We start from the raw sequence: 24,413 nt of genomic DNA, 5'->3' as shown, positions 1-24,413 counted from the left end.
CACAGACATACTTTGGGTTCCCATCACAAAGATTAGGTCTTCATGCTCTTAAGATCTAAAGATCTTAATGCGGGACCTACAAGTTAATATTAAAATTAGCATCAGTTAACATTAGCTAACCAAGTCCCCTCATTTCTCCATTGCAATTTTACTGAAGTCAGTGCTGGTAAAGTGGATTATCTTCTCATCACATTACTTACAAATCTTTCATTCTTTATCTGCTTCACAGTATTGAATTTTAGCTAGCAATGCTGCATTAAGAAAGTACTGATAGGCATTCTCTCAGAACTTTTCGTCATAACCACTTAAATGAGTGCAGTGTAACCATGGAATTAGGTGCAGTGCACAGTTGTAGGCCAAGATTTGAACACCACCAGTTAACACATCTTCTACAGAGAACATAATCATGGCACACTTTCCTTTAGTTTGCTGAGTTTAACATATTGGAACACAATAAAACCTAAAAAATGCATGTGCTTTAGCTTTTGCACCGGCCACTCTTTATGTTTTTATTTTCATAAATAGTCACAAATAGCAACTGTGCACTAAAATTTGCAGACTGTTCTCTGTAGAGGACGTGTAACTTATTTTCACTTAGAAAATCAACAACATGCCATTAGAGCAGGGGCACCCAAACTTTTGCATACCACTATGGAACTGGATGTAGCACAACCATGACATTATGTGTAGCATATTTGTGGAAAAGTGTGTAGTGCAACCATAGTAATGGGTTTAGTGCAACCATAGATGTGAAATTAAGTGCAGAATAATGATGAAATAAAAAAAATGCAGGGCTAACATAGAAAGTGAAATAGCCTAGCTGGAACCAGGTGTAGCCTTACCAAGAAAACGGGTGTAGCAGAACTACAGAAATGCTTGTAGACTAACCATTGAACCTGGTATAGCGCAACCTCTGAAACCGGTGTAGTGTAACCATGTAAAAGCTGTAGCATACTGTTCCCTACATCAGTGGTGAAGTTCTAGTTCAGATGGAGTTTTGTTAATTACTCCATGTTATACTTCTCCTTATTTCATCTGGATCATGACAGCAACAGCAGACCTAACTTACTTAGTGTTTCCTCCACAATTAACAGCTAATGTAAACGTGTGGAGGACAAAATTTGAATTTTGAGAAGTTCCCCCTGTGCCAATGATACAGCACACATGCCTTGAGACACACACACACACACACACACACACACACACACACACACACACACACACACACACACTTTTCAAGCTCCCCCTAAAAGCCCACTTCAACTCTCAAGTCAATCTCCTCTCCCCTATTCAAAGGCAATGTCTTTTTGCCATGGTAAAGAGGCCATAGAGGTAATCCTAACAGATCTTTCTGGGCCCGAGGGTTTTCAGGCCAGTCGTTTGCGTTGCATAAAAGTGTACTAACTGTCGGGCAGAGGGGGCTCTCATTCACAAAGAGGGGGCTCATTCACCTTGTATTCACATGTGAATGTGTGTGGTGTGTGTGCGTGTGTGTAGAGGGGGAGGATCACCATTCAGCTGCTAATGTAATGACATCTTCATTTCCACACGCACAGAAGGCAGGCGACGGCCCACTCTGTGTGTGTGTGTGTGTGTGTGTGTGTGTGTGTGTGTGTGTGGTGCAGAGAAAAGCCATCAAACACTCTAGCAGTGATAGAAAAGGATAGAATGAACCATGACTATAAACTAGGGGTTTAAATCTCTCTTGCAACAAATTAATCAGGACTGATTAATAAATGATTCAACAAATGATTCAATGAATCATGAAATCTCACATTTCAAATGATTCAATTTAATTACAATACTTGACAAAATGATTCACTGATTTAATGATAACATTTTCAAGCATAACATGTTCAGTGTACTGAACTACAATTCTTCAAGAAACTATTCGATGAATAATGAAATCTCACATTTCAAAATTATTACAATGTATTAGGAAATGATTGTGTATTAAGACTTGATTCATTTATGATTCTTTAGGAAATAATTCAGCAAATGAAATTGAAAAAAATCTAAACTCAGTGAGTCAATTTGATCACACGGGTTCAGTGTATTATTACAGGGCTGAATTGTGATTCTTTAAGAAATGATTACATGCGTTATGAAATGTCAAATTTCAAAATAATGCTATTTACGATGCTTCAGGAAATTATTGTGCATTAGGATTTTGATTGTATTCAATCAATCGATTCAATAGATTACAACTATTTCAATTTGATCCTATTCACTTTGATTATTCTGTTCCAAGAGCCTTTTTGTTTATTTACATTTGAAATTATTCTGACAATTTTCTTTTGGCCAAAAAAAAATGAGTGTATACTTTACTGAATATCATTTTAATTTATTACCACAGATTCTAACGTTCCAAAAATCTATGCAGATTCTTCAGGAGTCCTTTGAGATACTTCAAGACATTTGTAAAGTGCCTGAAAGACGATCTGTTACTGATTTATGAAGCTGAAGTCCAAGTTGGCTTTCAATCAAAGTCAATCTATCACTCATTCAAAATCGTCGGATGTCTCCTCCCCTTTTTTAGTCAGCCCTGTTTTCTGACAGCTCATTTAAAGCGGTGGTTCAGCCAAAAAAAGGGCACATTTTTCCTCTCTACTGTGGTTGAACAGTCAAGACATTTGTGGTGCGTGAAGTTTGATTCTTTAGTTTTGCACTGGAGCTACGGGGATTACTAGTGTTGCATTATCCAGTGATCTCAAATATAACTCTTAACACAAAAAGTTGGGACGTTGTGCAAAAAAAAGGACGTAAAGAGAGCGCAACAATGTACAAATCATCTAACCCAATGTTTAACTGAAAAAAATACAAAGACATCACATCAAATGTTTAAACACTCTGGACTGCAGGCAGGCCAGTTTAGCACCTATGACTCTTATTATAGAGCCATACTGTTGTAATGCGTGCAGAATGTGGTTTACCATTGTCTTGCTGAAATAATCAAGGCCTTTACTGAAAAAGACGTCAACTGGATGGCAGCATATGTTGCTCCAAGACTTGTACATATCATTCAGCATTAATGATGCCTCCACAGCGTACAAGTACCATCACAGATGCTAGCTTTTGAATTGTATACTGATAACAAGCTGGATGGTCGTTCTCCTCTTTAGCCCTAAAGATGTGGATTTTTAGTTTTAACTTGCATGTGACAAACTGTGTTTACAGACTGTGTTTTTCAGAAGTGTTCCTGCGCCCATGCATTGATTTCCACTGCAGAATCATGTCTGTTTTTAATGTACTGCCACCTGAGGGCCCGACCATCACGGCCAGCCAATATAGTTTTTGGGCCTTGTTCCTTTCATAGAGATTTCTTTGGAGTCTTTTAATGTTATTATGTACCACAGATAATAAAATCCCCAAGTTCTTTGCTATTTTACATTGAGAAATATTATTCCTGAATTGTTTATTGAAATGTTATTCCTGAATTGCACTATTTGCCTGCAGTCTTTCACAGAGTGGTGAATCCCTCCCCATCTTTTCTTCTGAAAGACTCAGCCTCTCTGGGATACTTTTTATACCCAATCATGTTATTGACCTGTTGCTAATTACCCTAAATAGGTGTGAGATGTTCAACCAGGTGTTTAGTATTTCACAATTTTACCAGGCTTTCGTTGCCCCTGTCCCACCTTTTTTGAAATGTGTTGCTGGCATCAAAATCAAAACCTGTATATATTTTTCAATATTTAAACAATGAGCTTTCTCATTTTACCATCTGATATGTTGTCTTTGTACTATGTTCAATTAAATGTCATTGCATTCTGTTTTTGTTTATATTTGCACAGCGTCCCAACTTTTTGGAAAAGGGGTTGTACTCGCTTATGCAGTTTCTGACAATGTGATTAAGTGCTATCTACAAAAGTGGACAAAGTACAGACTAAATGCTTATTGTTGTCTTTTTAAAAAAAATTGTACCTGATTTTCTCCTCAATTTAGTCGTTTCCAGTTCCACCCACTACTTAAGACTCCCCCAATCAGGAGGGTGAAGTCTAGCACAGGCCTCCTCCGAGACCTCTGAAACCAATCAACACTTCTTTTCGAACTGCCGCTCACGCAACGTCACGGGACAGCCGAATGTGCTCGGAGGAAAGGGCCAACCACCAGATCTGTTACGTCAGCTAACAGACGCTTGCGCTGGGGGGGATGGGGGAAGAAGGTGGGCCTTTCTACCCACCCGGGGGTCGAGCCAATTGTGCTCTCTTGGCTATGGATGGCTATAGCATTACCAGGGATCGAACTCGCAATCTCCTGATGATAGGGCCAATGCTTAGACTGTTGCGCAACTTGGGAGCCACCTTATTGTTGTTTTTTAATGTAGCACATGACGTAGGTACAGTTCCTCAACCACCGCCCTGTGTTTCTTCTGAGCGATTTCAGTTAACAGGAGAGTTTATGAGTTAATTAAACAGTAAGCGCTACTGAATTTTAATAAAGCATGTTTTGATAAGACAAATGTTTAAGAGACCGGCAAGAGGAAGGGTTAGTGTAAAGAAACAAAGACATATTTTTTATTTGTTTTTGACCATCATGATGCAATTCTATATATGTTATTTCATAGTTCTGATGTTTTCACTTTTATTCAGCAATGTGGAAAATAGTTCCACATTCTTTGCATCAGTGTGTTTAAACTACGGACTGGTGGTGTAGACAGCTTTGTTACTATCATCATTATTATTATATTATTAATATTATTATTATCCTTTAGTAAAGACCACAAGCATAAGTAATTAGGAAGAGCACAGATTTCAGTACTGTTACAGTAGAGAGCTTTGGAAGGGAGTAATCTGAGGTCTGCAGCACTGTTACCACACTGTGTATCAGTGTGAGGTCGGGGTTGCTGGGACAACGAGCGCCTGCACCTGATCCTGAATTAGATCAAAGGAGTTTTCTGAGGAACCCCGCTTTCTCCATCGTCATCACACTGACAAACACTCCTATTGACTGCTTAAAGAAAAAGGCAGAGAAAAAAGGTAAAAAGACAGGGGAGAGAGACACTCCAAGAGAGATATTCCGAGAGAGAGATAGAGAGAGAAAGAAAGAGAAGGGGGGAGAGACATACAGAGAGACAGACAGAAAGAAAGAGAGATGGATAGAGAGAGGGTTTGTAGATGTTGGTCTGTCACATTCTGTTCGCTCTTCCTCACACTGAGGAGGAGAGTCCCGCAGCGCAGTGTGTATCCCGCAGTGAGAGAGTTGAGGAGCAGAACAGAGGAGACCTCTCTGGGATCAAAAGATCGCTCAGTGAATTCTGAAGGGTTTAAAAAAAACATTTTTTTTAAAAAGTGCCAACTGTATTTGCATTTTTCTGCAATGTGTCAGAAAACCTGCCGCTCCAGATCCAGTGTAAATCCAACAAGGACGGAAAAAGATATCAAGTTGGCGCAGGGGGTCGGCATGGTTGCCATGGTTACAGGGTGGCCCGGCTGGGGGCCGCTCCTTATGGTTCTGGCGGCCGCGTTTTGTAATGTCTCACGATTCAGAATCAAAAACAGTTTCAGCTGAAGAGCACAGGGCAAAAAAAAAAAAAAAACACCCACAGTATTTGTGTTCGCTGTAATACTAAAACTGTATGACAAACTAGCATTGCATTGACACTAACCTCTAAAGTGTCAGTTTTCACTGCCGATAAGTAAGTTGTGCTCATATATGAATTCAGTCGTAGACAGAGAAATTCTGTCTGAAGGGCCTTAATCTAGGATTAATCTAGAATATATTTGATTATGATTATTATTCAAACTGATTAACTGATTGTTGAGCTTACTGTCTTGTTTGCAGAAAAAAAAACATAACCTGTCAAAACAGCTTACAAAATATAAAGGAACATAACTCATTCATTGTGTAACTATGTAAGCAACCAAAAATGTATTTATACTTAAATAATTAAGAATGTATAGCAGAACAATAGTAACAGTTTGGATTATCTCACATTTCTAAGGGTTTTGAATCAGCAGTAAATTTGTACTTTGTTTTTACAAAACTTTACAACATTTACTTTGAAATTTATTGTTTTTATTTTGGTGAATTCAGAATTGTTCACAGTGGTGGTGATAGCAAACAGACGTCTGAAGAGTTTAAAACCTCCCACACAAAACGTTACTACATGAAATATTTATGAATATGCTATCTAGTGCCAGAGACATTCATTTATGACTGTTCTGAGATAAGATTTTGGCCTAAATGTATTTTTTCAAATCAATTCGTGATGAAGAGGTACAAGCAGGGTGTTCTAAGGCAAAATGTTACCCAAAACAAAAAACAAACTAAATATTTACTACTATTTTATCATCAACATCACACATAAAAACTCATGTGTAGGTTGACTGGTGGTTTTGATAGTAAATAAAATGGCAATATTTACGCTACAGGTGTTGCGTCCGGTGGTTCCCATCACCACCACTGTAAAGAAATCGGAGCTGGTAAACGTCTAAATGAAGAACCGTCAGATCAAACTACTCTGAATGATTTTACACCTCAATCCCTGCATAATAACAAACACTCCATTTTCACAGTCATTTTAACTCTAAACCTAAAGAGCAGTCTAAAGAGAAAGGCTACAGAAAAGCTGAATAATGTAAAAGCTGTAATGGAGAGAGAGAGAATTTATGCTCTGACCTTTCGGCCTCTCTGCTTTTATTTGGTTCGCAAATAATCTTCTCACCTTAGAGCTCACCTTTAATTAAATTACTACAGGGGGGCTCTGAGCTGTTAATTACAAAAACACACTGTGTGTGTGTGTGTGTGTGGTGTGTGTGTGTGCTGGAAGATTAGCATGCAAGGGGGTCATTCTGACCTCAACTGTAAAACAAAGACATTTAAATATTCATTTCCCAATCCCTCTCTCTTTCATTCTTTCATTATTTCTCTCTCTGAATGTAATAGTTAGCGGACTCACCAGCCTTCTGGCAAACTCTTTGTTCTCAGAGAGGAAGCCATAGCCAGGATGAACCTAGGAAAACAAGGGAATATACGATTAAAAAAGAAAAAAGAAGCAGCTCTACAGTCATATGCAAAAGTTTTAACACCGCCGGTCAAATAACGTTTTGTTGATTTTCTAAGTGAAACTTAGTGCAACATTTTTCTGCTAATTTTGGAACAATTTCTATGAATTTCATTAGTTTAACATATCGCGAATAAAACCACAAAACTTTTACAGGTCACATTTTATGATTAACTGTATGTTAAAATCAGCAAAAAACAGTAATTGTGCATTATAATGTGCAGAAGTGTGTTCTCCCAAGAGTTGGGTTTGAGATATATTCTGAAAATACTGATAGCGAAATTAAATACTCACACAGAATTTGACCAATATCACCCAGCACTAGTAACGGTATAACAACTGTATTTCCATTAAAACGTGCAGAACTGTGTTCTCTGTAGAGGACTGTATTATTTACACTTAGAAACATGCAGTTTGATCAAGTCTTCAAATCTGTGCAAACAACTGTACATTCTCAACCTTTGGAAATTTGCTTAAGGAGAAAGAATTTGAGGGACAGCGATGGCTCGTCGGCTATTCTTAATCATAATCAGTCTGAAACAAGTGTGTTTTCAACCCTTTTAACCCTGTTTAGTCTCACACTCATGTCACTATTTGAACTACACTTTTCTGCAGTTATTTAATCATTTTTTTTAGAAAATACTGGCTCATAGCTCCTCAGTATTTAGAATAACTTTTATTTTTTGTTATTTTTGAAGATAACAATAGTGTCTAAAGCCCAAAGGGTTGAAGCACTTTTTACCAAAAAAAAATGTAAAAATCACAAAAACATATTGCATTGATTTTATTGTGTATAATAACTTGCTGTGTAAACAGTCCCTCAAAACATAATTGTGTATTGAATTGTTTTACATTTTAACAATAACTGAATCAAAACAATATTAATTGATTTGAGGTGAAACAATTTTACTGAATCGTCCCCTGAAGAATCGTTACTGAACCAAGCTCAGGTGATGTCAGAGATTTACTCCCCCACTGGCATGATCAAAGATTTTTTTTCTTTAAGAAACCGTTTAAAACAGGGGGAAATAAGCAAAAACCAAGTTTCTTTTCCCCACCATCTTTCTCTATAAGAGGACACTCACAGCCTGAGCTCCAGTTTGTCGGATGGCCTCCATGATGGCGTCCATGTTGAGGTAGCTCTGACTGGTGGGAGCGGGGCCCACACACACGGCCTCATCCGCCATCTTCACATGAACCTGAGGGAAACACACACGAACAAGGAGAATGACTATGCTAGTTTTGTATCAGTGGCTTCAGTGACTAACATCCTTCAGCAGTTCTTTACTAGCACTATGCTCAGCCTCAAGAATACATCAGAGTATAAAGGGTTAGGAGTGTGAAATATGACGATGTTATCATGAAAACTGGTCACAATGCACTTTTCTGAGAATACCTAAGCATCATAATGTGTATCGCGTTATCAGGAAAATATCAAGAAGCATGACGATACTTTCACCTTATGACCCACACTTCTAGTACACTATCATTATGTAAGTACATTACATGCTGTGATATTGAGCAAAAATGCCTGCATTTTATTCATTTTACAGCACAAGTGTAGTTTACATAGATTCAATCCCAGCTTCTACATTTTCTATGTGTTTGTTTTATTAAGTAGATATGTACAAGAAAAATATCGGATATTGACATCAGCCCACGATTCTCATATTGGTGTATCCTTAACATCCGGACAGCCAAACACCAGGCTCACCGACACTGATAAGACTGGTTACTTGGCTATTCAAATTTGGTATTAAATGAATGGAATTTTCTGATACTCTGTAGTCTTGAAGTAATTCAGTCAGCACTGAAAAAGAAGAACTCACGCAAACAGCTTTTCACCGGCTTCCAACATTTGTTGATAGTAATATTACTACCCTTAAAATAATAATTTTTAAAATGTATATTTATTCATAGTTTTAAGTCTGTCTTTTTAAGCAAAATATTTCACTTTCTGCTTTCGGTCAAATAGTTTTACACATTTATTCATCACTTTTTATGATAGATGCCACTAAGAGGCTGAGAGACAGATGTGCTGTAACGTTATGTCAAACAAGGAGACAGAGGATTCTGACTGGATTTTTGCTTACCTAGACGACAGCGATGATACAGAAATAATTCCCCAATGTAAATCTTTTAAAATCGTAGTGGTCCTCATTCAATTCGAAATGGACAAACATAAAAGGACATGGCGAGTTAGAGTTGTATAATAAATTTGTATAGATACAGCTAAACCTATTAGCTAGCCTGCTGTCTCTGTTTATCTCGGTCTCTTGGCTCCATGGCGGCTACAAGAGTGACTGAAGATGCTCAGCTTCTTCACCAGAATGTCGTTCATCAGTCGAAACTGAAGCCAAACAATTTAACATGTCTTTGGATATTTCTCTTTATTCAGGGGTTCTCAACGTTTTCCACCATGAAGGCCCAGAGCCAAAAACGTTTTCAAAATAAATTAAAAAAATTAAAAACATTATTTCAACCCTTGTGTAGCACAGCATGGCATGTATCTCAGAGAACTTTAAATAATATCAGATTAGACAAAGGTAAGCTTGTTTTATACCTGAAATCAGGTAGAAAGGTGCAAGTTCATGAAAATGAAGCAGTGTATTTTGTTTTTAGAGACAAGAGGCCAAAAGTAGGTGATGCTACCCTGTGCGACACTGTATTGTATTAATACTGTTTATTGTTTGAGAACATTTTATATTCTTCCTTTGATTAAGTCAATTTTTTTTTTACACTGAAAGTACCATCACTGGCCGCTCCTCAGTACTGGCCTGAGGACCAACAAAGAGTGCTTTGCGGCCCACTTGTGGTCCATGGCCCAGTGGATGATAAACCCTGTGTTAATTTAACCATTGTTTGCCATTTTAATATATTTCACTAATTTATCTTTCCTCAGGTTGACACTGAGATATCATAGGAGCAGAGTGCCGCTGTGTTTATCCTTTACCTAAGTTTACTTAGGCATGACATGAATTTTAAAGCCTGCCATCACTACATCAATGCCATTTCATGATAAAATCTTTTGATTACAACACGGAATTGTCAGTGTTTAAAGCGATAACACTAGACGAATCTTATGAATAGTTAACACAAACACCAACATAATGAATGAATATTCGAGTATTGTAATTATTTGAGCCAGCCCAACGTCACAGGCCGAGTAACACGTACACCTCAGTAGGAATGTGGTCGACTAATGAGGAGACAGACTTCACCCCCAGGGAGACATTAACACTGACAACTGCAACAGCAGAGCATCAGAACAAACTCACTAACCAGCTGCTGCCCTCCACACCGCTTCACTTAACACTCACGCGTTACTGAGAAGACCTGCAACACACTACTCTTACGGTGTACTGTTGGTCAGGGTCAAGGGCAAAGACCTCTGAGCTCTCAGAAACAGCTGAGGCCAGAGATGACCATCCTGGACCTCAGCACTGCGTAGTATAGTGTTATTCCTTCTCCAACACAACCGAATCAGCTCATTATCTCACTTCACCGGATGTCAGAGCAGGAAATATAATTGGCTAAGCTGCACTGTAGCCCACCAGTGCTGTGACCACCCATATCTGACTCACTTCAGAGCAAGAGTGCTGGTCTAGCATCGGCTCTCCTGTCCATATAATGCCATTCCTTTGGATAAACTATGCAAAGGTCTTAAGACACATGAGACCATCATATGTAAAGCTGTCTAACTAAGCACTAAGCATTGATTTGCTAGATCCGATTGAACTCAATTTTGGGTTTCACTCCAAAACCCGTCATTCAGCTTTGCGCTCTCAGATATCCTGTAAAAGGATCGTCATTAGCTAGTAAGCCTGTGCTGTGGTGTCTGGCACAGCTGGCCTGCTAGCTTAGCTCTTGTTAGCTTAGCCAAAACGCTTCAGTCCTAAGCACAGCTTCGACTTTGGCTTTCTGTCACTGCAACAGCAGTCACTCAACGTTTCCTCTGTCAGAGATCAGTTCACACCCTGTAAATTTGTTTAAGCAGAGCGCCAGGTACTCAGAATCAAGCTAATGTCCAGTTAGCAAATCAGCTACACATCCAGACGTCGCCAGAGCAAGTTTAATTTCACTTTTCTGTACCTTCAACGCCATTTGCTTGAACTTACTCCCTCAGATTTGAATCATTACAATCTAAACCTGTGTCAGGGCTTTAGTAAGTCAGAGTTTAACATGTTCTGTGATGAGCAGAGCCGTTATCATGCTAGCTAAGGCAATGCTAACAGCTCTGTAGCACTGTTTATGAGCACCTGTTAAACAGATGGCTTGGCATTTTAAACACACTGCCCTATAATACTACATATAGCGATAATATCTGAAGACTTTTGAAGGTATGAAAAAAGGTAGGATACCAGCCAACCCTACATTACATGTGCCTTTTTAATTATAAGGTCACTTTTATGTACAGTGTGCTGGACAGCCTTGAGGCTGAAGCTTTAGCATTTGCTAGAAAATAGTTAATAAGGTTAAAGCAGCCTTACAGCACTAATGTAAAAGCACGACGTATGACGCTAGATACAACTAATAGATTGCATACCATTTAAGGCAGGACGAATGAATAATAAAATGGTTATTTTCATATGTTTGAAGCACAAGCCAGGCCACTCGTTATGCACACAGCAGCAACATGTAGTAACGGATGATGCACTGTCTGTAATCTGTACATCATGACATTGTTTTTCAGCTCAAGAAATATTAAGATTTTTTTTTTAAGATTCATGATAGATGAAACAGTGGTTTTAGTTTTTTAATTCTATTTTCTGCCCTTTTATTTTCAGGCCTGCTGTGCTCATCATTGGAAGAACCAGGAAATCACTGTCCAATCATATTTTCTGGATCCAAAGAGAAGTAATAGATTTTTTTTTTGTTACAGTCACAAAGATCCTGTAACCCTGAAGTCTTTGACACTTGCAGTCCTCCAGCCATCTGTGAGGTCAGCGGTTTTACAGTGTGTTAAAACAGGTCATGTGTGTTCTGTCTGGCTCCTCTCTAACCATCAGGGCTCCAGTCCTTCAGACCATTTGTCTCTGGAGCCCAATAAACTCCCAATACGTCTGGCAGCATGGGAAGGGTTTACCCACAGCAACGAAAAGAAGGTTAACTTTAAGCTTCTTTTTAACCTGAGGCAGCAAAAGACAGTTCTCCATAAAAAAGGAAACTACAGTTATGTTAACAATTGACTTCTGTGTCCAACAGAAATGGATGCAGTGAAAATACACTGGGTATTCCTTTGATTCATATCATTGCTGTTAACCTCCAATGTCTCAAATTGTGAAAAAAATAATCAGAAATGGTCCAAAATAGATTAAAACTGTGTTCATTCATTTCTACTCAAAGAACAGTTTCCTTCCTTGTTTCCTTCTCCTGTAAAGTTACAATGTTTTGTCAATTAAAAAAACAGTGACAATATGGACAGTATAGTGACAAATGTATATATAAATGTATGCCAGCACTAGGAACTGTATGAGTTGACTATGTTGATACAAAAGACACACTTGATTAACCTAATTTTAAGCCATACACCTCGAAATAAAGAGTATAATCACCTGTAAGCATCATGCAACATGTTCTCGTCATCTCGTCACTTGCCTTACGTTCTGTTGAGTTGTTCTGTAACCTCAAACTAGACTTATGTGGTTTCTGACACTATATGACAGTGTTGCCTGCACAAATACAGGCAAAATTCAGGCTTTAGGATTGTTTTTAGCTATGCACAACACAACAGCAGAAAGCCTTAGTCCTGAATTTTGTTCGTACTTTTTACAGGTTTTGTAACACTTTACTTGAACCCATTGAACCCATTGGTAGGACAAAGCCATAAACATATCAAGACATCAGTTTGTCATAACAGATTTTGTTCAGAGGTATGAGGAGTGTCATATCACTATTACAAGTAATCCTCGTGACATATGTAAGGATGTTTGAGGTCATGTAAATATGAAAAAATGTGGCATATGCTAAATTTGCCATGTACTCCAGCTAGCCATCATTACATCAAACAATATGACATATGCCATGACACTTATTGGCAAAATGACATGTTATGGCATGGTTATGTTGATGTTATGTAGCCAGTCAAGGGTGACCTGGTTTTATTTAATTGTTGTTGACATTGTTTTAAGAAATTCAAAATACTATCAGGGGAAAATGGGACAGATTTGATGTTTGTGCAATAACAGCAGCTCCAGATGAGAGCTGATAAACACTGTCCTATGGCAAAAAAAGCTCCATAATGTAATACATACATTACAGTGGAAAAGCATTAGGCATCTGAGAAAACAATAGGTAAAGCCATTTTTCTGGACATAAGCATCTCTCTTCACAAAGAAAAACACAAACATTACTATAAATAAACATTGTGATTTGAGGCATCAACGTGTCAGCTTATCCATTCCCAAAGCTCTGCTCGATTATCTGATTAATTCTTTATAAAATATGAGGAGTGCTGCTGATGGAATTTAATCAAGTCATGCAAGAGACCTCCCTGAGAACTAAACCTCTACTCTTCAAACTGTATTTTCCTAATGAATATATTAGTGGTTTTTGGGAAAAAATGTTCTTATTTATACGTATTTGTATTTATTCTAAATCTTAATTTATGAGGAAAACCCAGTTACTGTAAAGATAAATAGCTTTAAACAGTTTTCATTGCCTATGACTTTTGCACAGCACTGTATATACACAGCGCTGAACATTAGCCTCATTGTTTAGACCTAAACTATTAACTTCCATAAACTCTAATATGGTCTGTTTGTGGGTCCACACTCCAAATCATCACTCCAATAACTGCAGAACGTACATATTAGCCTCACAGTAGATACCAACAGAATCATTACAGTTGCTGACAAATTCAATAGCAGATACTGAACAGTAAGTCTTAAGAGTAATAACTAAATAATAAGCCAGCAGTTGAAGAAGTTAACCCCCCCCTTCCCCCCACAGCCACAAAAAAAATGACATGACCATCCCAAAAGCCCAGCAAATATGGACTAAGCTGCTCTTGTATGCGTACAGGCAGCTCCCCTGTGGTTCTGTTAAAGGGAATCTTTATTTAGAAGCTCTTTAGGAGCTTCCAATCAAATGCACAACATCTCCCCCTGCCCCACATTCCCCTCCCCCAGTTTGGACTTCAGCAGTAGGGGGCCTGGTGTGAAAGCCCCTCTCCATGCATATGGAAGAGGGGGATGACTGATAGCCATCACATTAAGGGGGTAGAAACAGCCCCCCATGAGCTTTGGGGGGTGGGAGGGGGCAGGACAGTGCTGGTGTTAGTTACCTGAGTTTTGCATAACTTTTACATAACTAAATCAACTGAAACTCTGACTTTTACACAGGGCTGCCAACATTAGTTCATTAAACTCATTATTCAGCTGAAAAAATGTATCTTCATTTTACTTCTTGATGAATCAGTACTGATTAGTCATCATTTTGTATGATGATCATATGCATTTGAAATTCTTTTACCACTCATACACTAAAAAAAAGACCCTGAGGGACACCCATGCATATGCATTTTTTCTTGTACATAGTGTTTCTGTGGCTTACTTTTTTCCACTGAAGTATATCTGAACTTTAGAAGAATGCGGCATATTTTGTAACTGATCAATAAAGTCTATTTTTGTTTGATATTTATTAGAAAACTGATTGCTTGATTAAAACTTTAGGGAAGACACAAAGTGTGGATAATTCCACTGTTTAATCTGCCCCTTCTCAGTTAATCAAATGATGCCTCAGCAGTGTTGCTGCATTAATAGCCAAAAAATAAGAGTAGATTTTTATTTATTTTGTGTCAGAAACTATCTTTTCAAATATATAACCCATGCAGCCTTTTAAGCATTACTCTAATTAAAAATAATAATAATAAGGATTTATGGATCTGAACTGCATCCTAAATGAGTTTGGAAAAATCACACTGCAGCCAACAGTAAAGAAAGGAACAGTAAAAGATGACACAGTGCATCTTCCATACAGTGATGGGTAACACTCCAGCACACAGAAAGCTCAGATTCAACATGCTGATGTTTCTCTCACCAGCACTTGTAAACAAATTCATGGAGCCATCAGCACTTTCTCAGGATGGATCGCAAGCGTGACGCTTGGCCCAAGAGCGTTATTTATCAAAAGGATCTCATATGATCGACAGTGACAGCCCTAGTTTTACGGTTTGGAACCAGAAAGTAAATAGCTAATTTTACACTGGTTGCTTTGCGTGGGTGAAACACACTCACCGAACTTGAGTCCACGTCACTGTGCACAGCGACGGTCTTGATTCCCATCTTCTTACATGTTTTAATCACCTGAGGTCAAGCAGAAGAGTCAATTAATGTTGACATGACAACGCTTTCTGGGCTTTAGTCAGTCTCTACTGGGCGGGTTTCACATAGGCCTGTGGAGGCATTAGCTGAACTGGATGTGAACTGATTTGAATGTGATTTGGCCACCACAATTACAACCAACACTGAAAAACACAACTAAATCGTGCACTGCATGTCAAAAAGTATCCAGACACTCCTTCTAATGGGTGAATTCAGCTACTTTAAGGCAACACAATTGTTCCACTGAGCACACACAGCTTGTATAATCTCCATAAAAAAAGACTTGCCTACAGAATGGGATGCTGTGCATGAGTCTAAGATCACCAAGCCCTGAAGCCAAGTGTCGGCTAAAGAGGTATAAAGCTGCCAGGTATAAAGCTCTCAAGAGAGCTGTGTTCTCTAGAGAGATGGAGCTCCATCTAAAACCTCTGGGATGAGCTGGAGTGATCCAGAACTAATCATCCAACATCAGTACCTGACTTTACTAATGCAAAGACAACCACACCTGTAACTGCCAAAAGAGCTACAGAGGCAGGAAATACACATACAGACCACTTACCCTGCAGGCGATCTCTCCTCTGTTTGCAATGAGGATCTTATCAAAGGTCTGCAGGAAGAGAAAGAGAACAGGCAGCGTTTCAGACATTTGTTTTGACAACAACCGATTTGCCCGCTGTGTGTGTACCAGCAAAAAACCATTCTCTGCTCCATGTTCTGTCCCAGTGGCACTGAATGACAGACGTTTAGCTTTGCAATTAGCAAAAGCACTTCTAGATGGTTCTGTTTTAGCTATTTTATATACTTTTATTCATCTTGGATCACTGTATACAACACAGGAGCAAGTCTATTTGAGATTAGTGAACAGTTAATACAGTTTTGAGGCAAGCGTGTGATGATATATGCAGGCATTTAGCACAATGCTAATTTCCAGGGTATAAGCTTCCATTATTTGTTGGCTACATAAGCATAAAACTAAAGAACAGGAGTGGAAATACTTGTACTTATACATAATTTTTGAAAGATTTGTAGCATTACTGATATTGAACATTCATACTTGAGTACTTTTAGACCTTCAAAGTACACATTTCAGGAGGACAGGAGATTTTTCTCTTTTTCGCTTGCCGGTCAGTTGAGTTTCTGCATGTTTTAATTTATTGCTTATGTTAAAACAGCTGACGAACTTTATATCAGTGCAAACGAACAGCCAAAAACCGTGTTAATTGGTCTTTGGGCAAGGACTCATACTCTCCATTAGCCACCAGACCACAGACCAGCATAAATTGGTATGTTTAATTGGATTTAATGCAGTAAAGCATTAAATAAAAATCACCACAGTTGTACATTTATTATTATTATTAATATTATAGTATTTTTTAAGTGACACTTCTGGTTCCATTTTGTCTGCTACAAGTTATTAAATATAAAGACTATCATGATGCATACCGTGTATCATGAAAATGTCTTGAAACATCATGATATAATATTTTTTCCATATTAACCACCCTGTTTTAACACAGATGTTTTTTTTTATGTTTACTGAAGTATATTTTGGCTCTATACTTACAATACCCATACTTCTACTTAAGTATGTTTTCATTGTACCTTCTCCACCTGTTAAGAAACAAACTGCAGATACTTTCTTGGCTAATTAACTACATTTCAGGTAGGGGAAAGATTATATAAATTTGATTTTTTTTCACAGAAAATATATTGTAACATAATAAGCTAAAGTTCTGTGTGCTGTAGTGTACTAGGATCCAGAAAACACAAAGAAAACACTTCTGAAACATACATTTCCAAAGGTTTACTGCAGATAATGTGAATAAAGTATTTACTCATAAAATCATGCGTCCATACGAGCCGAGCGGTACGTCTACATTTAACTTCTTGTCTTTTTGACCAAAACAAACACAATATTTACCCCAAAGCACATTCTCCCCATTTGCTTACACTGAGTGACTCTTACTCTAACCCACCACCCTCTCAACAATAGACATACACAAAGTCCCTGGGCACTGGCTGTTTGTTTGAAGGAGGCAGATCAAAGTTCTCAGATGCTGACATGTTATTTTGTATTGCTAATCGAGCAGCTAAAGGGTTTATTTCAAAAGTAAAGCATGGCGTGAATGTATATGTGAAAGAGACCTTCCAAATAATGCATTCATTTTTGGTCCATACTTATAAAGATCAGATATCCATATTTATCTGCAAATGAAAGAATTATAGCATTATAGCTATATATCATTATAGCTAACTATAAAGTCTGATCTATATGAACCAATCTTAGGCCACTTGTGAAGTCTGACTCATATGAACCTGGCTCACATGAACTGATTCCAAACCAGCTGTAAAAGTCTGGAACTCTGTTTGACCCATGTGAACTGATCCCAGACCAGCTGTGAAGTCTGCTACACATAAACTGATCCCACATCAGCTATAAAGTCTGACCCACATAAAACTGATCCCAGATCAGCAGCAAAATCCGCCACCTATGAACTGATCCCGAATCAGCTGTGGAAGTGTGGAACATATAAGCTGATCCTAGATCAGTTGTAAAGACTGACCCACATGAACTAATTTCAAGCCTGTAGTAAGGTCTGGCCCATATGAAACGACTCCAAAGCAGCCGTAAAGTCTAGCCTATATGAACTGATCTCAGACAAACTGTATAGCCTGACACATACATAAACTGATCCCAGGTCACTTATAATGTCTGGCCTGTATGAACTGATCCCAGACCACAGGTAGAATCAAGCTCACGTGATCTAATCCCAGATCAGCTCTGAAATCTGGCGCATGTGAACTGATCACGGACAAAAAATCTGGTGCTTATAATCTGATCCCAGATCAATTTTAAAATCTGGCCCATATGAACTGAGCCCAGAGCAGCTGCAAAAGTCTGATGACACTTATGAAGTGATCAAAGATAAGCTATGAAGCTCTGGAGGCTCATATGAATCACAAGCAGCACAAACTTACCTTTTCATTTGGGTTGTAAACAGTGGAGTATTGAGCATGACAGCTTATGACACAGAACTGTGGCCGCAGGGAAGCATGCTACAAACAGAAACAGTCATTTTGTTAACACCAGTCTCAGATGGGAATGTGTGTCTTGCATAATGATTAATAACAAACAAAAGATTGAAAGTACTGAATCTAGATCCCACATGAAAGAGCTGTGTTAACTAGTGATAATAGCTTTCTACAATAGCTTTCTAGTATAAAACATCTGGATTGTATGAACCTAAAATGGACACAGCTGAAGGCCATTGACTCATGTCCAATAACTAAATTGACTACGATAAGGAGTGTGCCACAGAACAGATCATAATTAGTCTGAATGATGAAGGCTTCTGAGATTTCTCAGAAGAAATCTCCATTTTTGTCATTTTTCAGTTTTTGATATAATTGTCTGTTGCTTTTTATATTGTGTGTAAATTTCATGATGGACGGACCAAACGAAATGACCTCAAATAACTTGGAAAAAAAGTCTGGTTCCATTGACTTACATTGAAAGTATAGTAGGTTTTTTCTTTCTCTTGTAAAGTTACCATTTCTGAGATACAAGGTTTTGTAACGAAAACAGCAATACATGCGTTTTCACAACCAAATCTGAATGTTCTATTGCTTTGTAATCTCACCAGCAAAGGACTACATTTTATTTTATATATTAACTGAAAAAAATCCCTTTTTAGCCATTTTGTCTGATCGATTTAAAAATGTCTTCAGATTTCTTCTCAGGCAAGCTCAGAGAATATATAGAGCAAATGACGAACTGGACAAGGAGACAATAAAGAATGGCACCTGACAATGCAAGCAATCGCAAAGAGTCATTCCACAAGACTGGCGCCAAATGGACATGATACTATGATACGATTTCTGGCTAAACCAACCACAATACCCCCGTTACTAAGGTTACACCTTCTAACACTAATTGCATTGCTTTTCCAGGAATTTGTCCATTTTGTATGACGCGGTGGACAAATTATGCTTGACTGACCCTTTGCAGTCTGGAGAAAACAAAAAAATGGCATTACACAACCACACTGAATGAATGTGAAAATGACCAGCTCTTGACCTTGGCTCCTGTGAATGCTTAAGTGCTGTAATTTACTCTTTATCAAGCAATTTAATGTGACAATAGTATTTATTAATGGCTGAATACGTCGGTGTGATGAAGAACGCAAAACTCAAAGACACAGCTACATTATAAAAAATATCTTAAATGCAATGTTTTCCTATTGAGTTAACATATGTAGAGTTAATGGGAAAACAGCCATCGCAGCATGGCAATGGTCTGATTTTAACACTGTGATAAAGACATCTTTTACATAATAACATCTGATAACTGTCTAATAGGATTCTGTAACATGACGGTACTTATTGTGATAAATTATATCACAACTTGATTTTCTGATTGCATCATGGATATCATCACTACTTTAAAAAACACGTCCCCATATCATGTGTGATTAGAGAGTCCTGTTTAATTTGACTTAATTATCACTTTAAAAGAAGGGTGGTGTGTGAAATTTTGAATACAAGCAATCGGATTCATGACTTTTATGGCATTTTTAACATGTGGCACTTCTTTATCTGCTCTAAATCGGGTGATGGCATTGTGTATAGTAAAGGAGTTAGTAGTAATTAGTAGTAAAGTGCTGTTACGTTACATCTGCCATGTCAACCAGCTCTCCTGTCTATATGGCCATGTAAAATTCCTGTATCACTGACATTTATGAAGCTGAATAAAACACTTTTAGCATATTTTCTCACTCAACTGCCACTTTTTCTGGAATGACTCGGTTAACACCGGCTGCCTGGTGGTCCACCACGCTGCCTTTCTGCTGGAGGGTTTCTGTGTGTTTGCTGACAGAGGGGCTTAAAGCCTTCAGACCGCCGGAGCTGCTTCACCAGGACGGTCTGACATTGACAGCGGAGACCGGCGAGTTGTCGCCTAAACCCGGGGGCTGCACTAATCGGGCGGCTGCATTTCCAGCCACCCAGCCACCTGCGATGCCCAGCCAGCCCCTCTGGAGGTCATCAAGGCGGGTATGAAGCTCATCAGCCGAATAGCTTCTCTACTCACACACGCTAAGCGGCTAACTCAGCTAGCCTCCCGGTCGTTTCTGCACAATTGGGCTTTGTGGCGCTGCCGGTTGTAGCTCTAACCCTCTGACTAAACCTCGAGATAGTCAGTGCGACATTATGGCCGCGCTTAAACACGCAGGGATCAGACTCTCACCTTCACAGCTCGCAAAACTCTCTGAAAGCCAGGAGTGACTCTGTACGCCGCCATAGTGGCCGCCGCTGCTGGTGCTACGCAGCGACGACGTCACCAAAAAGGACGGCGGCTCCTTCCATCCAATCAGAATGCTGGTGTTGTTTGAGGCGTTTTCCCTTTCGTCCAATCACGTTGCTGCATTTCTCCGCTCCTTGAAGGGGAACTCCACCAATTTTTAAAAAAGAAAAATTCGGAATAATTTAGCGGTGGAGTTGAATTTCAGCGACTGCGATGTAAACAGAGTCGCTGAGGGTGCTTTGATGTATAGAGAAACTTGCTGACCTTACTGACTGTAAAGATTTCTTCACTGTGGCGAAGGTACACTGTTAAAAATAAAGGTACTGTGCAGGCACAATTTTCCTTCGTCAAGGTACAAATAAGGTAAATGTACCCTCAGAGGTGCAGCAGGAGTTTTAAGGTCCAGTTGTGTACCTTTAATAAAGTTTTCCCGGGTGAAAAGTTCGTATTTGTACCTTTTCATAGCCTAACGTTTTAAAACAGAGCTACACAGTGAAAAGCCTGAAGACGATGCAGGGCGTGTGGAGTCAGTACAACTCAGAAAGTATCATTTTAATGGATGATGCTGCAGTTATGTTCCCTGACTAAAGGTACTGGGATGAACCTTTGAGGGCACCACCCCAGTGACAAGAGCGGTGCTGCCCTGCCCCAGTGGCAGTTTCATACCTTTTTTGCCCGAGCCAGGCGTCACAGTGACTACAACACAGATTTTATTTACTGCCCAAAACCAGCAGTACAACCAACTTGTACATCTTCTGAGTTTTTATGTGTAATATTAATGATAAGAAAATAGTGAAGAATCTGAAAAAAGAAGGCTTTTCACCTGACAGTGCCCTGCATGTGTCCCTCCAACATGAATGGAATAAAACGAATGGATTAAAATATACTGCAAGCCAAAACTTTCTAAAAAAATCTATCACAAAACAGTGTCTTAGACGTCAGGCAGTATTTTCATAGCCATTTCATGTAATATTATTCTGTGGGGGAGTTTTTAGAGGTGGACGTCTGGTTCCTATCACCACCACTGTAAAGAAATCTGAGTCTGTAAGTTTCTCTACAGTGAAGTGGTTCACCTAAAACCGCACTGTGCCCAACTCAGCGACGATGCAGACGCCTTGAAAAATGTAATTCCCAGTTAAGTCTGGTGTCTTTCCTAAATGACATAATAACGCACTGGTCAAATAAAGGGTTGTGTCCAGATAAAGGATTGTGACTGGAGTGATTTGTCATTAGTGCTTTAATGTCATTCTTCTGAAATGTTCATTTTCCCTTCATCTTCATGCTATTTGAGCTTTAATGTAAGGACAATTTGATATTGATCAAACCATACAGTTTTTTTTATCGCAAAATGTATATTTGGTCTCATAGGGATGCTGTGTTTTATTAACAAACCAGTAGACAATACAGTTTTGTATTGCAAACAAAAGGGAGCTAAAGCTATGTGTCGTCAAAATATGGTAAATGCACACTGTTAAATGTTTACTGGAGTTATTGAAATACACAAGACAGTATCTCTTTAGATCAACCTATCAACAAGTTCTGTGGCATTTTCATCAAATCCCATCATTTCTATATTAAGACATTTAAACTTTAATTGGCTTTAAGTCGTAGAAATGCCTCAGAATAAATTCACAGGGATTCGTCTGAAGAAACGTAATATTTTTTGTGTATGGATATTATGTTGAATACATTTATGTAGCAAAATTACTGAAAGAGATAAAACTGTATTTATTTCTCTGCCAATGTGAATCTGATCAAAAATGTCTTGAAACAATCCATGAGGAAGTGCATTTGCATGGAGCTTATTTTAAAATAGTTCATCTACTGCTTATAATAGAAGCTGTTCTTGTTTACTTAAGCCTGCATTTACAAAATAAAGGTCTTTAGATGTGCAGTGTTTTGCCTGTTTCCTGAATATTCACAATAAGCAATAGATTAAGTGAATCACTGAACAACTATAATATGTAAATATAATAATATGTTCATTAAATATATTTATAAGGCATAAAATGTAATAAATGGCAAGAACGGAACATCCTGCTGGCTGTTTCTTATGAAGGAGACAAAAAAACAGCAAATGTTTTTTTTTCACAAATATGTCTTTTATTTCTTTATAGGCTTTTCCTTTTTTTACGTAGGCTATCACAAAAGTCTATATCTTAAAACTGAGAAACATTATTTAACAAAACACACAAGCACAACATCACTATACACATTTTTTGGGTCAGAAAAAAGTAACATAAATATATCTTTGCATCTTTATAAACACAGAATGTTTCCACAGAACATCACCATACGATGGCACGCCAGATACAGCTGCAAAAACATTTGTGACTTTTATCGAATCTTACATAATAAAAGTCCCACAGATCCGTTTTTTTTTCTCCTCCTTTTATAGTAAGTGTCCATTTTCACTTTTGACAGCTTTTTCAGCTGAAGCTCATATATACTCTGTACAAAAAGAGTCCTCAGAGCCTTCAGTGTGTACTGTAAACTTTTCTATAAGATCCTGGTTGTTATTACAGCAAAACACAAACACAGAGTACATCCGTCTGTCAGGCATTAGATAAAAACTCATATTTATTTCTTCATAAAGTAAAAAAAAAACAGGCTTCATTACATATTCTACAAAGATAAGAGACTCTCCGCCGCCTCCGCTCGCTCCAGTGCAGTAGTGATGAATAAAGTGGTCTAACCCTTCTTTGTGTTTGAACCCTTCATGGTGTATGAACAGTACTTTGGGTCTGTGTAGTTCCTCTACACGTACCACTCGCTGAAGTTGTTGTTGGGGGGGTCTGGGGAGAGAACGTCCTGAGCCTCAGAGCCTGGAGAAACCACACTGGAGGAGTCATAACCTGAACTTCCCCCTGGAGAACAGTCCTCCTTCAGCGTGCTCTGCTCATCGTGAACCTGCAGGAAAAGGGGGGGGCAGGTTGGTTTATATACTACTTCATATGTACATGGATCACCATCATAAAACAAAAGTAAAAATATGTTTTTCTAACATGTTAAAACTTCATCTTTACTTTTAAAATAATGTAAATAGGTTATTTATATATTTAGGCAGTTCATTTAATTTTATTAAGTAAATAAATAAACTTTTATTTAAAAATAAAAATAAAATTTATTAAAGTAGAAAAGTAACATGGTCACTGGAAAGTTTTCACTGAATCCACAGTTATGCTCTAAGTGAATGAGTAAACAATATAAACACAACTTTCTGCGCAAATATACATTTTTGTGGTTCCTTGTATTTTTATTACATTTTTTATTGAGGTTTTAGACTCTAACCAGTCATAATTCATACTTATGTAACCCTTAAACAGGCTATATATAATATATATTATATATATATGCATGTATGTATGTATGTATGTATATATGTAAACATTCTCTGTTCTGATTGGCTGTCATGTATTGTGCATCATTCAAAAAATGCTGCTTATAACTTCACAACATGAACTTCATTAAAACATGAATGTGTTGTAGGCTGAACAGTGTATATGTAAATGTGTTTTTGTGACATCACAAAAATTAAGGATTGAAAACGGGTGATTTTGCAGCCTAGTTTCCATATATGGACTGTATGGATGGTGATGATATGGTGAATGATTCTTTTTGAAACTTTAGCAATGTTTATATACTACACCAAACCGTTTTTATTGAAAAAGTCATTTTTTCCATGATATGGGCCCTTTAATGCAGAATAAACGATGTTAAATTATGGCAACAATTGAGGCAACATGAGATAAGATTAGAAGAGTCGCTTGCCTTCATGTGT

General features: G+C 38.1%; 2 protein-coding genes across 2 annotated transcripts in view; both read right to left on the bottom strand.

The window, feature by feature from the left end:
• The window catches only part of pcca (propionyl-CoA carboxylase subunit alpha), a 48,687-nt gene extending 28,005 nt beyond the window's left edge, over positions 1-20,682 (bottom strand). The window contains exons 1-6 of the mRNA XM_017712151.2: positions 20,576-20,682; positions 18,310-18,387; positions 15,890-15,937; positions 15,244-15,312; positions 8,092-8,205; positions 6,902-6,955 (exon numbers count right to left, since the gene is read on the bottom strand). Coding sequence (XP_017567640.1) covers positions 6,902-6,955; positions 8,092-8,205; positions 15,244-15,312; positions 15,890-15,937; positions 18,310-18,387; positions 20,576-20,629 — 417 coding nt within the window. The 5' untranslated portion in view covers positions 20,630-20,682. The remainder of the gene's footprint in view (positions 1-6,901; positions 6,956-8,091; positions 8,206-15,243; positions 15,313-15,889; positions 15,938-18,309; positions 18,388-20,575) is intronic.
• Positions 20,683-22,941: 2,259 nt separating this feature from the next.
• zic2b (zic family member 2 (odd-paired homolog, Drosophila) b) overlaps positions 22,942-24,413 on the bottom strand; it is a 3,860-nt gene continuing 2,388 nt past the window's right edge. Inside the window, exons 2-3 of the mRNA XM_017712106.2 lie at positions 24,404-24,413; positions 22,942-23,542 (exon numbers count right to left, since the gene is read on the bottom strand). The exon at positions 24,404-24,413 is cut by the window's right edge and continues 154 nt beyond it. Of these exons, the coding sequence (XP_017567595.2) occupies positions 23,390-23,542; positions 24,404-24,413 (163 nt within the window). The 3' untranslated portion in view covers positions 22,942-23,389. The remainder of the gene's footprint in view (positions 23,543-24,403) is intronic.

This window comes from Pygocentrus nattereri, chromosome 12, assembly GCF_015220715.1.
Source record: "Pygocentrus nattereri isolate fPygNat1 chromosome 12, fPygNat1.pri, whole genome shotgun sequence".
In the NCBI taxonomy this organism is placed as follows: Eukaryota; Metazoa; Chordata; class Actinopteri; order Characiformes; family Serrasalmidae; genus Pygocentrus; species Pygocentrus nattereri.
This window is presented reverse-complemented; position numbering and strand designations above follow the sequence as displayed.